This window comes from Ochotona princeps, chromosome 25 (genome assembly GCF_030435755.1).
Source record: "Ochotona princeps isolate mOchPri1 chromosome 25, mOchPri1.hap1, whole genome shotgun sequence".
NCBI lineage: Eukaryota > Metazoa > Chordata > Mammalia > Lagomorpha > Ochotonidae > Ochotona > Ochotona princeps.
This window is the reverse complement of record NC_080856.1, coordinates 8271982-8287164: the sequence shown is the minus strand read 5'-3', so window position 1 is coordinate 8287164 and position 15183 is coordinate 8271982. Positions and strand designations below refer to the sequence as shown.

Sequence of the window (15183 nt, the reverse complement as noted above, 5' to 3'; positions counted from 1 at the left end):
AGATTTTGGGTCAGCTCATGACTGCCTTTGCAGACAGTAATCCTACCACAGATTACAAATAGATTTTGAACAACACTGGTCCCTTAAAAAAAATGAAGTCTCATAAACTATTTGAAAAGTTTGGGTTAATCACTGCGGACACAGCATTGTCCAAAGAATTCACTGATATGCATTGCAAGAGATCTCCTTTTAGCAAACACTTACTCTTTCGGTCTTATAACTGTCTGCCTCATGGAAGCTCTCATTTCTGGACAAATGCCTCACCTTTAACCAATTAATAAAGGAGGAGTGTACAGTCCAGTCAACGTTGAGTATTGACAACTGATAATCCCAGGAGAAATGGGGTTAAATAAAAGCACTCCCCATACCATTGTAAGCTCACACTGAGGACACAAAAGCGGAGCTTTCAGGACTTTGGCCATCGCTGGCTCCTCTGCAGGGAATTTAATGCACCACAACTGTGGCTGAGCCCACCGTCTACAGTCCCTCTCCCGGAAACACACATGCCTTGTGGAAAACATCCTACAAAGATCTCCCTCAACAGCCCACTGTCAATAGACTGAGCATTTTCATCTAAGAGTATAGATATGAAATGAAGTCAGTTACAAAATAGCTCCTACTTTTGTTTCCAAATTTTAAAAAAAAGCAGAGTAAACTTTTCCTAGGCTTAGTTGAGATGTATCTAGGAACAAATGATTTTACAAGTGTCAAAATTATAAAAACAAAAAAACCCAGCTATTTCAAGTAGTCTATTCAATAGAAATGCCATCCAACCCTAAAGTAATATTACAGAATTATTTTTAGATCAGATTTGTTTTGTCCAATTATCAACTCCCAGCTCAAAGAAAACATGAAATATACACAATATGCATTAGGAAAAGTTCCCGTTCTCACTCGAAGGAGGATTTTCTTTATTCTCAGCTCTCCTTTATCAAGCATTCTCTTCTGCTTTTGCTTCCCACTCTCAGGGAATGTGTCTCCTACTTCATTTCTATGTGTGATAAAGTCTTAACTAAACGGCGACATGTGGGTAAATATGTCAGGAAACTGACACGTCTCACCCACACCTACTACTTCGTATAGTATTCTAATATTTATTTATCCAGTTGTTCCATGACATTTATTGAGTAAAGCATATTTGCCAAAATGAAACTGATTTCGTAAGGAGCTGGTTACTACCTTAAATATCCTAAAGTCAGGAACCCAGCATGTTTTAAGATATGATGAATGCCAACTGGTGGGTAATTATCTTGCAATCACAGCAAAAGTCATAATTATTAAGTAACAATACTAGCAATAACACTTTCCAAAACTTCTAGTTTGTTTCGGGTGCTTTGTATTTGTCACTTAGAATATACAAAACAAACTTACAGAAGTGGAGTTGTTTCTGCTTTACATATGACTTACACATACATACACAACTAGTGGTTAAAGACCCAGAGAAGAAAATTCTAATCTATTACCACTGAGAATTTACATACAGTACGTTTACAGTGAGCAAGCCAACTACTATGCAAGTAAACGTTTTATTTTTCATATGATTGTTTTGACACACAGAAGATGTTGCCGATACTCAGCCCATCGTTTGGCACACCCTATATGGCTGCATTCACAATTGAGATTCTTTGGAATCACCTGGAGAACTTGTTGTAAATGCAGATGAGCAGACCCCCCTCCCCAAAGCACCCAATTCTGCAGTTTTGGATCAGAGCCTGCAAGTGTGATGCTTTGCATTGCTAACAAGTTCCCTGCTGATACTCAGATGATGTTCTTAGAACAGCACTTCGAAAACCATCTCCTAATACATCCAGCATGGTCCAAATCACAGGATTTCTAATATAATTGTAGAATGATGAAAAAGCAATAAATAGTTTCTACCTAGTCCCTGAGGAAGATCTTAGATTATCTATGATTAAATATAAAATCTTCTAGCTTCTGTCCCAAGGATCTCTGGGGAACTTGTTCTTTTGTCTCTAGCTTAATAGCCTGCTATTTTCAACTTAAAGAGATTGCATAATTCTCCATATCCACTCTGTTTCAACCTCACCAAATCAGCTCTGCTCCTACATCTGCACCTCATCCCTGCACCACCTGATGTAGCCACCTGCAAGCGCCTACTCAAGATTCAGGACTTAGATAAAATACTGTTCCTTTTACAAAAGTTTTTCTGAATGTGATAGCACCATTAGTTATTCATTCTTCTCTTGCAACGTTATGCATACAATCTATTACCTTGTTGCGCCACACGTTCCCTTGCATGCACTGCACTGAGCAGCACCTGGCATGAAAGAGAGCATCAGATTTGTGAGATGAGAGAAGTAGTGAGTGTGTAGACAAGCAGGGCTTGTTAACCTGGGCAGTGGCTGCTGTGCCTGCAGCACACTGAACAAAGTGCCAGTTGTAAGCAATATCAGGAAGCATGATTTTGTTTGTAATACCCACCTTCACTCTCTTCCATTTCTTCCCTTTTATTTCACTGCCATTGCCTATCGCCTTCTACTTCGCCCTGAGTCTGCCCAGCACTGCCTTCTCCCGCATTAATGAGGCTCTAGTACTAAACACTGCACTGTCTCCTGATGGAATTCCTTTAACCTTTGGTTTCTATTACTGTGTGGCCAGACCTTTACTCGTGACTAGAGCAGCCATTTGCCTTACCAAATGAAAGATTTTAATATTCTTAAATTTGTAACAGCTTGGGCCCGGAGGCGTGGCCTAGTGGCTGAAGTCCTCACCTTGAACGCGCCCTGGGATCCCATAAGGGCGCCGGTTCTAATCCCGGCAGCTCCACTTCCCATCCAGCTCCCTGCTTGTGGCCTGGGAAAGCAGTTGAGGATGGCCCAAAGCTTTGGGACCCTGCACCCGCATGGGAGACCCGGAAGAGGTTCCTGGTTCCCGATTTCAGATCGGTGCAGCACCAGCCGTTGCGGCTCACTTGGGGAGTGAATCATCGGAAGGAAGATCATCCTCTCTGTCTCTCCTCCTCTCTGTATATCTTTGTAATAAAAATAAATAAATCTTAAATTTATAACAGCTGAGAGACCTTGATGTGCTACTGCTACATGAAGTATTTCACTAGATTTTAAAGGAAAGAAATTGTAAGTGAAACTTTCAGAATATGTGATACAGGGAATGTATGGGCCAATGTGGAGGCAAAGGAAATTGCCCAAGATTACCAAGGAGAGACTTTCTCCTCTCACTTTTCAAGGTTATTTTGCTGAAGTATTGAAAACATTTTGTAATGTGGTAACAAAGTGGTCCAATAATTTCCCTCAACATGTCTCACATTCCATTTGGGCTCTGGTTGCCCATTTAAGAGAAATCTTGATTTCAGTGTCTGACTTAAAGATCTTTCTCAACTGGACATCCACTCACTGTTTCTGAAAATATGTTGCAAGTTTCATATAATTTGATGTAACTAAAAAGCAACCTATTTGCTAAAAATCATTTTGTTCCACTCTACAGTAGCTTCTGAACGCATCACAGTGAAAGATTTCAATGTCAAATTACTGAAAAACATCTGCATACTCTGTCCACAGTGTGTTCGTAATGCACATTGCAGTCTACAGCGTGGGGACTCCAACAGTGAAGAGATCTGTTTAACATCTTAGCGATTCCCAACCTCTCGGTGACCACAGAACCAGTTGTTTGTCTAGTTGGTTGAAATTTTACCCAACAGACTTACTAATTTCTTGAAACCCACTCAAGCAGGCAAAACCAAAATTTATGGATAATTTTGGGTAAATAAGAAAATACTTATAAGAGAAAGTTAGGTTTTCTCAAAAACTGTATTTCCTAAAGCAGATAAATAATTGGAAAATAACTATAAAACTTTTATATAAACCCTATTTCTAACTAAAATTTTGGAATCCTCCCACTTTTCATGTAAGCAGAATAAAGTACTTGCCACAGCTTTACTCTAACGCTCCGACTATTTTCTGGTACTTTGCCATGCCAAGAAGTTGTATTTTCTGCAGGCATAAAGGTAGAGAATTGGAAGGAATATATTTCTTATTATCAGCATCCTGTGTTCTCTTAATCTCCCAGTTACAGTCAGAGTTGCCAAGATTGTCACGCTAAGTAGGTCAGAAGTGAAGTGATTTTCTAAAACGTTTTTGTAAAATAATTTCCCTCAATTACCTGCTGGAACCAAAGATGTAATCACAGGTCATAAAGGCTAGCATTCAACCGATATTTGGTGTGGAGCTCTGCACGACCAATTAAATCAATTAACTTGTACAGTATTATAGTGAAACGAGAGAGAAGACGTGATTGAAATTGAGATGGCAGCACCTTTTCTAACACAAGATGTGAATTAGGATGTACTTCGTCTTTCTGTAAAACATTTTTTCCCAAAGCAAAGAACTCCTGCTAAAGTTTGTCGCCATATGTGCACTCTGCTTTAGAGAATGAGAAATGTACACTTTCCTTTGTTAGACATCATTTCTGGTTAACACATGTGTCTCATTCATGAAAGAAATTAATATTTCATGGCACTGTTAAATATTTAGTGAACAGCATTAATAACAATATCATTACATACAATAATTGCGAAAACCAAAGGAGACAGACAGCCAGAAAGGCATAAAGGAAACAGGGAAGGGATATAGGGATGGAGGAGTGGATGGGAGACATTCAAAGAGAAGCCCCCAAAAAGGCAGTAAAAGCTCCAGGAAACAGACATTTTAATACTAAAATTTCAACAATAGCCTCCTTCTTAAAATGAAAATGTAAACATAAATGCAAAGACCAAAAGATAACCAAGATGGGGAAAAAGACATGCTTGGAAATACAAACTAAATGCAGGTGGCCCAGGTGAGCAGTAGGAACGCAGTCAGTTATATGAGCCAGCACTGCTGATTCCCGGGTTGGAATTTACAGGAAGGGACACTAGAAGGAAGTAAGAAAACATGAAGGGGAGAGAGGAAGGAACAAACAGCAGGCAGGATGCAGCTGGTTTCTGGAGATTAGTTCTTGATTTAAAAAGGACACTCACTGGAAAAAAAAGAAGTGGTGTCGACTGATTTGCTAGCCTGTGTTCTTCATCATTTAGTTTTGCCTTGACACACTCGAAAGAAACAATATTGAAATAACTTGATCCTACTATAAAAAAAATTTAATCCCCAAACGCGTGGAATAAATGTAAGGTAATTAACAGTGGTTATCTTTATTATCATCAGGTAATTGTCCCGCTAAATGTTAACTTATAAAGAATATTCAAAAAGGAGTACTTTTCAATGGTATATGTGAAAACATGAGTTACTTAAAATATGTATATATATATATATATGTATGTATGTATTCTGACAGAGCAGAGTGCATTTGCTCTTTTAAGGAAAACATCCACAAATCTTAACAGGATATTTCTTTTTCTTCTCCTGCAGAAAGCTAGACTGGCCAGAATCCGGGCAGCCAAAAGTGGAAGTGCCAATGCCTACATGCAGAGCAAACGGAATGGTTTACTCAGTAACCAGTTGCAGGTACAGCCACACACTTTGTCTTACTTAATTCACTGATGTCATATCGATTGAATTCTATTTAACCATATCATTTTATTGTGGGTAATTAAGAAAGTGGCTACTGAAACACAAGTGTCATTTATTTTTAGCTTCCCCCATGCATTTCCATAGGCTGTAGGAGGTTAGACACTGTGTTGTGAACTATTGCCAATGACTCGTGATTCCTGATCATGATTGGGTATCTCTACACACCCCATACTACACAGAGGTTAATGATGTGCAGCAACTTAAATGCTTAATACCTCTTTGTTGCAAGAGGTTCTAACAAGTTGCTTAAAATTCTTTTGGGCGAAGAGGAGTTGAGGAAATGACATTTCTCATTTTCCTTGTAAGTAAAGAGAGGATAGCATTCATTGTTATGAAGTCCATGTGGTATATATAATTTAAAATTTTTTCCTTTAATGTTAAGAATTCCAATCCTATTTTCCCCCACAAAATGAGCTATTATGGAAACTAGCATGAGAGTGGTTTCCGGATGGTGAGATTATTAGGTTAAATTTTTTTTTTTATCCAAAGAGAATAGTCCTGAGGTTTTTCAAAGTACTTGGTCACTGAGTAAGAGTTTTCAAATTTCAATTCAGGAAGGCCAGACTGCTAATTTGATGAAAATGGAAATGCTGATCTTCCAACTTGGAGGAAACAGCACGTTTGTTCCTTTTTAGTTGGTTTTTTTTTTAATATCTTGACATTTAATCTCAGAAAATAGGTCAGATCTCTCCGTGGAATGTGTAGCTGAAGTTCTCATTGTTTGCAAATAAAATAGAAAGCCTTCTGTCTTCTCTGTATCAACAGTCCTCCGAGGAGGAGCAGGCCTTCGTTAGCAAGTCTGGCTCCAGCTTTGAAACCCAGCACCACCATCTGCTGCACTGCCTGGAGAAAACCACGGTAAGGGGGCCACAGGCCGCCTCTGCCCTCACCGGAATTCCATTTGTGTCTCTGCAGACTTAAGACTTCCGAGCTTGTTCCTCTGTGCGCATTACAGGAAAAACAAGCTAAGAAACAGTCCTCTGAAGCACTTTGAAAGACAATAGCAATGTGTCAGTGTGGGAGGGATTGTGGAGATGTAGTTGGGATGTTTTGCTCTCAGTGGTTACTTTAGATTAAGTCCAGTCCAAGTTAGGACTTAAATGAAGATGCCATTTGTCTGTAAAATACCATTTTTCTTGATTCTTAAAATGCTAATTAAAACATGGAAAATCTGGAGTTGGGGACACGTGGATAAAGAGAATATCAATAGTGATAAAGAAAAAAGTAGAACTCCGGGTTATAAGCATTGCTTTTATAGTTGTAATGAATAGGAAGATAAAAAAGCATAAGTTCTCGTGAGAAAATGGCACAATAATCACTCGTGTCCCTAAGTGTTAAGGGGTCTGCATCTCTCTCCACTTCCAAACACTAACACCTCCTCCAGAGCCATGGCACTACCATACAACACTTTCCAATACCCAAATCAAATCAGTTCACACACTCAACAGCCAGGAAGTTATTTGCACTTAAAGACTCAATGGAAGCATATTACCCATGCAATTGTTCTTTTGCCTAAGTGTCACTCAAGAAATACATATTCCTTTGTGCTATGAACCTACAGCCAAGTCCAAGACATTCTGTGAAATTAGGCATGGCCCCTGTGTCGACAGAGCCTCCCTTTATGGGGCAAACTACAAAAACATGTTACTGGAGGAAACCAGAAAGCGGTGGACACCATCACGGGCCCAATGAAGAGGGGCAAAGATCTGAAACATGTAAAGCTTTCTGAAGGAACTTGAGACCTGCGGGTGACTTGGAGTTCATTAGGCAAATAAATGAGGCACCACCAAGTGGTATAAGCATCTGAAGGACGCAACTGAATGAAGGAACTTGAGGTTGGCCACAAGGACAAAGTAGAGCCAGCACAGGAAAGGCATGGAGAGAAGCAGTGGCCAGGTAATGCTAGACTGTCAGACAAGGGGGAAATTTCGATCAGTATCTGATGTAGAAAGAAAAATTTAGAGAGTTTAACTCACGATTACTTTTGTATCTTGAAATTAAAATGTAGACAAGTCTATGATGCATTAGAATAACTCTGAAAGTTGAATGACACATTAATGACAGGACCCATTATTCCTGTCTTTTTCCTTTCATTTTACTTTCCTTTTTCCTCCCTTTTACCATTTAGGGCTTTCCTTAAAATAATTATTTTAAATGACTTAACACAAATTGAGTTAAATTCAGCAACCTACGAAAGAATCATTTATTGCTTGCAAACCCTAGGAGATAAAATTAAATTAAAAATTCTAATTTAATCTCCATAGGCTCTGGCGTATCTACGCTCACCCTCCCAAGTCCCTTCCTACTGATTTCCCCTAGATTATTACAATAACATTGTCCTTCAAACATAGTCATAAGTTCATTATTCTGCTATGTTAGTGTATCCTGGCGTTGTAGATATGGACAATGGCAGAGAGTCCAGCATCCCATTGTCAAAACATACTCAGCAGTTGGGACTCCCAACTCAACACTGGGTGCCCATCCTTGATTCGGAAGTGATATGCACACTGCCCCGCATCCTCACATACAGAATAATTTTCTTTATGTGTGTGAAATGTGCTTTGCAGGAGAAGAAAACAGATCATGGGTATTTTCCACCCTATATTTTTTCTTTAATATTTAGTGAAAACTGGGTTTTAAATGATCATAGCCTCTGGATTTTAAATAAACCACAGTGTTAAATTCCATGCATTTGAAAATGCTCGTCTCAGCAAAGAGATGGCAGAGTAACTTAACAAATGATATTTCCTCTTAGCCAGTAACTACAACTTTTATACCAGTAGCTTGGAGTGAGAGCAGAGGTTTCTACCAAGGAACTACCCCTGCCACCATACACACAAAAAGTAATTGAAATCATCCAGTAATATTTTAGACAAAACTTTTTTCCTATCTGAGATTAAGTTTGCACAGGGATATTTTATTAAACATCTTAAAAGCATAATGCATATTGTATTCCTATAAAGTGAACTGTGACATGATGCCTGGTATTGCTTGCTGCTGGGCTGGTAGTGAGGAAGTTACTAGTAGAGCAACCCTGACGTGGGTGGGTGTCATCAGTGGACAGTAATGTGTTGCAATGAAGAGAAAAAGCCATAGCAGACCAATGCGATCGCTGGAGTCAAATACAGGGACACATTGGACGGATGAACACATTTTCATTTAAATGCTGTCACGTTTTTCTGTATACTAGGTATACAGGAGTGTAAAGAAATGAAGAGGATCATAGTCATCTTTTTATAATTAATTTTTTTTCAATATCACATGAAATATTCGTTAAAATAAGGGGTCTTCAAAAAGATCATGGGAAATCTGTATTATAAAAAATGTATTTCAGACATTTTGCAACAAAATTAATGTTTCAATTTTCTTAAATTTTGAATGCCATTTTCATGAACTTTTTAAAGATCTCTTATAGAGAACAGACTAACTAGGGACATTTTATAAAAATGGTCTTATTTCTGTAACAAAGTTTAAAATGAAGCTTATAAATTGGGACATTTATGATTCACAAATACAGATTTACAAGTTCTCTGCAAGTGTTACCTATGTTCACTTTGAATATGTGTAGCTTACTGATTTGATAAGATTAATGATTTCTATGCTTTTGATGTTTCAAGCTATAGTCCATATTTAGACACTGAATCTACATGTATACATTAAATCTCTAGGTTTAACTAAAGAAATTTTATTTCCACACAAGTGCCATAAAAAGTGGTTTGGATATTCTAACCACAATGATTAGACTGATACTGATGGAGTCCATTATAACTATTTAAAAATAAAGCTATGCATTCTCTTCTTTAAAATCTATGAACACATATTTATCTGCTTTCTTGCTATTTTCTTGTCACTATTAAACAGAATCATGAGTTTGTAGATGAGCAAGTCTTTGAAGAAAGTTGCATGGAAGTTGCAACTGTTAATCGTCCTTCAAGTCACAGTCCCTCTCTCGCTTCACAACAAGGAGTCACCAGCACTTGCTGTTCACGACGACACAAAAAAACATTCCGCATCCCTAATACCAACGTGTCAGGAAGCCATCGAGGCAGCGTGCAAGAACTCAGTACCATTCAGATCAGATGTGTGGAGAGAACACCATTATCTAACAGGTACGTGAAGCCCATCTGGGTCATGTACACAGGGCTATGCTGGCTCACAGGTCACCCTCTGCAGCTGGTTGCTACCTGCTGGTCATCTTGATCTTAGCTTCTAGGAATTGTAGAGAAAACAGGTACAACAATAGGTAGAAAAAGAAATCCACTGGTATGCCCCAAAATGACCAAAGGCAGCAGAACAGGTCAGGAAGAACAGGGCAGACATTGTTGTAAACTGAGCAATACAGTTGGTCATGCTGGTATTCCACGATGGGATGGCTCTTGTACCAATCCAGCTTCGTGCTCATGTTCCTGGGAGATACTTGGGTCCCTGATAGCCACATAGGAGACCTGAATGAATTCCTGGACTCCTGGTGTCAGTTTGGCCCTGCTGCAACTATTGAGGGAACTTGGGAAGTGAATCAGCAAAGGAATGATCTCTGTCACAATGCCTTTCAAAAAAGTAAAATAAGTAACTATTTACTTGGGTAATTTTGGACTGATGGCCCATAAGTTCTCCTCTTTTGTTGGTGTTCAGTATTGTTTGCTGCAAACCTGCATGACAGTCTGAATTCAGGCCATAAATTGATCTACATAAATGGAAAGCCCCTGGGACCCATACACTAATATTTTGTGTTTCATCTCTGCAATGTTTCACATCTCTTATGAAACAAACTAGAAGTGGAGAACTATTTAGAATGAACACCTTACCAAGTGAAAATTATAATTGCGCTTCTTTTTCTTATACTTAGGATAGCATGCATGCCAACACAGCACTTTGGGAAAGCCTTCAATTTTTTAAGATTTATCTGAATGTTGGAATTACAGGGAGAAAGACATATTGTTCACGCAGTTCTCTCCCTAAATGACTGCAGCACCCTGGGCTTACCCAGGCCCAAGCCAGGGGCTAAGGACTCTATCCCGGCCAATGAAGTAATAGGCACTCAGATACTAGCACCATCATCTGCCATTTCCCATGCTCCTTAGTGGAGACCTGGTTTGCAAATGGAATTGCCATTACCAGAACTGGCACCCCAATAGGGCATGTAAGCATTCCGCTGCACCAGGCTTGCCCAGCCCAAACTTGAGGTTGAATAAAATAGCTAACATTTTGGGGATTTTTAACTTATGGTTGTCACAGAAGTGAAAGCTTTCAGAGCATTATACAAGGGTTCTTCAAAAAGTTCATGTAAATGCTTACTAAAAACTAGCTGTGGATTCTAGTTTTCTTACATCAAAATAATTCCATCTCCCATTGACTTTTGCTGATAACCCATTATTTTAAAAATACATGTATACTAAAAAGATTCTGTGACCATGAAATCCCTATGATAGGAAACTTTCTTTAAAAAAATATTTTTATCGAAGAAGCAGGTCAGATTTACAGAGATACAAAGATCTTTTACCCACTGGCTCACTCCCCAAATGACCACATGGCTGGAACTGAATTGATCTGAAGCCAGGAGCCAGAAGCTTCCTCCAGGTGTCATACTCAGGTGCAGGTTCCCAAGGCTTTGAGCTATCCTCTACTGCTTTCCTAGGCCACAAGCAGGGAGCTGGATGGGAAGTGAAGTAGCCAGGACAGGAGCTGGTATCCATATGGGATGCTGGCACTTACAAGGTGAGGATTTACCCATTGAGCCAGCACACAAAGGCCCTAACAGGACAATTTCACACCAGATTTTCAAAACCTTCGAAATTCTCACATTAAAGAAATTTTAGTTATGATGTCCGAATCTTTCCCAATTCTATGTTGCATTTTTTTTAATGCACTTTGAGAAACACCTGATAGAATCAAACCTAGTTGGAATTTAGAAAGGATATACTGTTATTGAAAGTTTTGATAAAGGATTTTAAAGTAATTATTTTTCTTATGCTTATGCATTTAAGATGTGACTTATAGTTAAAACATGCATTGCTCAATTGTATGAAAACAAATTGAAGCAACTGATTTGATTAAAATCGGTATTTTTCTCATTAGCCGATCCAGTTTGAATGCCAAAATGGAAGAGTGTGTTAAACTAAACTGTGAACAACCTTATGTGACCACAGCAATAATAAGCATCCCGACTCCTCCAGTGACCACACCAGAGGGAGACGACAGGCCGGAATCTCCCGAGTACTCAGGAGGAAATATCGTCAGAGTGTCTGCTTTGTAAGACAGTTGAAAGAAGTCCAAGAGAATTTGCACCCTGGCTGTGCAAAGAATCTCAATGTAGAAGAAAGAAGATATAAACCATCCGCAGAGTAAGACAAAAGAAGGTTGGTAGAAAAAGCAAAACAAAGCTTCCAACCTCAAGGCTGTGAATAAAACCACCCACTGGCATTTCCAGAGATTGACCTCTTACAGGAATATTCGGAGACCCTTGACTTTGTGAATGAGCACAATGAAATGCCACCTACTGATGCTTCTTAGGATCGGAACTCTTTTTATATAAAATGAATCTTCGGACCTAATGTTCCAGTTGAATGCAAAACAGCAACAAAAATATATGGAGAACATTTTGATAAAAATTTTTCCTGTTAAAACCATAAACATTGGCAATGATGAAGATTATCCCATATGGGGAAAAAAAAAACCCATGCAACCCATTTGTATTCACTGAAGGAACCATCACAATGCATGCTAGAATTCTTTGGAACAGTGATCTCAGTTTCCTTATGTTGTCTTCAGAATAGGCATGACAAACTCTGCTTGTAGAAAGGGGGAACTTTCTGTGCACTTACAATGAGCTGATCGTTCATGTACCATGGTGGGCTTTTCAAATAAACTCCTTTTAGAACTGCAGTGTTTCTCTTGGGGATGCTCATTAGTGAACAACGTGTTCAGCTAGTTCAGTATTAATTCTCCTTTAACCATGCACCTAGATACTGTTACAACTGCAATAATTCATTGTATACCTGTTGTATCAGGAATCAGGTTTTTTTTTGGGGGGGTTGTATTTTCCAGATTTTCACAGATACAGTGAAAGCCACATTCCTAGAACAAGTTCTGGTGTGGCCAGTTTTAAGGTAACTTTTTAATTCCAAACTATTGTGCCATATATGTTTCTTGGTAATATTCTTTGGTCTAATGTATCCCTGTGACGTAGTACATTACCTATTCCTGTGTTTCTGTAGTACCTTCTGTTGGGTTCATCATCATCAACTGGACTAATGTTAACCATAGTTCAAGTAACTTTCCTCCCTTTGTATCCCCCTACAAATTATCTTGTAAGGAGACTGTCATCAATCCCCTTGGCAAAAACCAGAGAAAAGGAGTTGACATTTATGAATTATCTCTAACGTCTTTGCCATTTATGGAGAAGCCCAGAGACTGGATATATCACTACGTGTTTCATGAAAAGAGTTGACTGGGACTGATATTATAGGATCAATGATCTCAGAATATTACTTGATGTATTATTTATTTTGCTTTAGATCTTGAATATGTTTTGAGAATAAAGGTAATTGGAATGCAGATATAAAGATAAATTGGAGTGCTTTATGTAGCAATGGTTGATGAAAGCAAGCGTCCTATGACATTCAAGAAGGCAGCACCAATTTATCTTAGCAAAGTTTCTATGTGTCACAAGGTGCAATTTTCTCCGCCAAATCAGGAGAGCAAGAGTTTGATGACACAACGTTGATCTCTATGTATATTTAAGTGAAAAGTTGTTATATCTTTTCACCTTTGAAATATATCAGACATGTCTTCATGTGACAGTGTAAAAAAAAAGTTTCACGTCAAATGAGTTTTTGTTCATTTCATGCCACCACTATTAAGAAATAAAGCTTAACTTCTGTACATGGGAAGAATTATCCCGTTATCTAGAGATTTAAATACTTAACATAATTTATCATAAAAAGGAATTAATCCATTGAATTCCAAGTAAAGCCAGAAATTCTCACTTCCCATTTCTAGACTAGCTTCTAGAACAGTGCTGTGCACACAATAGTTCTCAATATTTGCTAAGTGAAATTAGGATCAACTAAATTGTGTCTGGGAAGAATGGCTTTATTCCTAGTATAACATAAAATTACTAATCTTCCAGCAGCGTGAATATTAACAATTACACTAACACCTGCCTTATGTCACTTTATGCTTCTAGAGAAAAATATAGTGAAATATCTGATGGCATTTACTGGAAAACTTTTCTAAAAAGTAGACTAAAAAAATCCACGATCAGGAATACTTTGTCTTTGATTCCCAATGAGATGTTCTATTACCGTGTTCTTACTGTTACGTTAAAAAAAAAATGAGTTAGGTGATTTCTGTTGGCAATTCTGCCTCCTCTTCTGATTTATCATTTATCAAAACTGTTAATTTTTTTTAAAATTTTGGAAAAGAAAAACCTTTTTGATGTTTTAGGTGATTTAAATATACTGTGTTGGTGGTGAATGACTTTTGATGACTGTTAAGTGCATCTGTACTGTAAGTGAAACGTAATTATTTCTGTGTACCATATGGAGTAACTAAGGTCATTGTTTTTGACAATTTTGTTTGAAGTTCATATATCTTATTTCAAAAGATAGCATAATATCTGCATTATGCTGGGAAAAAAATAGACCTTTGGAGAATACTTAAATAAAACACGTGCATGCTGAAACAGGACAGTGTAGTCCATTGTTGCCCTGTTTTCGTGAATTTCAGTTCCTTTCTGAAAACGTGAGATGCGCCACTCAAAGCATCACGGTTGAGAACACTAGGACGCATGCAAACTCGGACGTCAACGACTGAAGTAACACTTCACAGCACTTTAAAGCGGTGTAGGCAGTAGCTTTCCACCAACAATGGGAATTCACAAAGATGTAAACAGCAAATATCATTTACATTTACAAGCACCACTTCTTGCCACAAGCAGAAGAGTTCTGAGGCATAGTGGTAGTTAGAACTCAAATCATTAAGCAAAGGTCTTTCTTATGTAGGAAAATATTTCTTTAGTTTTATGCATATATGTGTATATATATAGATAGGCATAAACATTTGCAGTTTCATTTGTAATATGCACATATTGATGTTTTCTATGGAGTGTCCTAGAGAGGACAAATAAAATGTTAAACAGTTCATTAGGAGAAGGTAAAAAACAAAAGCCATCATCTAGTACAGAGACTGATTTTGCTATTAACTTACACCAACACAGGATCCTCAGGGTAAAGAAACTATATTCTTGTTAATTCTTTTAGTTTACAGCCTTAATTTATTAAGGTATCAATCTCGTATTAAAAAATTCAACACTCCACTCTCTCCCACATGGTTATATATTGGCTTGAAACTCTCCTCTGGGGATTAGATCAATGTCTAGCAGCAATATTGCACCAAAGAATAAAAAAATGCTCTTGCTATTAAACAGATGACTCTTCAGAGTTTCATAAGAAAGGCAGCTCCGATTCCCTCGAGCCTGATGAAGGTGTCTGTTTTATTAACTCAGACATACAAGGACTATTACCGCCCCCACACTTTATAAACTTCATCAGAATTGAACACGGTTGTGTAGTGCATTTTTTTTGGAAAGGTATTTTTACCTTTTGGTTATATTAGGATAGTAAAAGATTTTCCAAATAAT

At 38.1% G+C, this 15183-nt stretch overlaps 1 protein-coding gene across 1 annotated transcript in view; it reads left to right on the top strand.

Annotated features, from left to right (window-relative positions):
• The window catches only part of KCND2 (potassium voltage-gated channel subfamily D member 2), a 399324-nt gene extending 387076 nt beyond the window's left edge, over nt 1-12248 (top strand). Inside the window, exons 3-6 of the mRNA XM_004592481.3 lie at nt 5382-5477; nt 6309-6401; nt 9405-9652; nt 11619-12248. Coding sequence (XP_004592538.2) covers nt 5382-5477; nt 6309-6401; nt 9405-9652; nt 11619-11796 — 615 coding nt within the window. The 3' untranslated portion in view covers nt 11797-12248. The remainder of the gene's footprint in view (nt 1-5381; nt 5478-6308; nt 6402-9404; nt 9653-11618) is intronic.
• Nucleotides 12249-15183: the final 2935 nt, after the last annotated feature.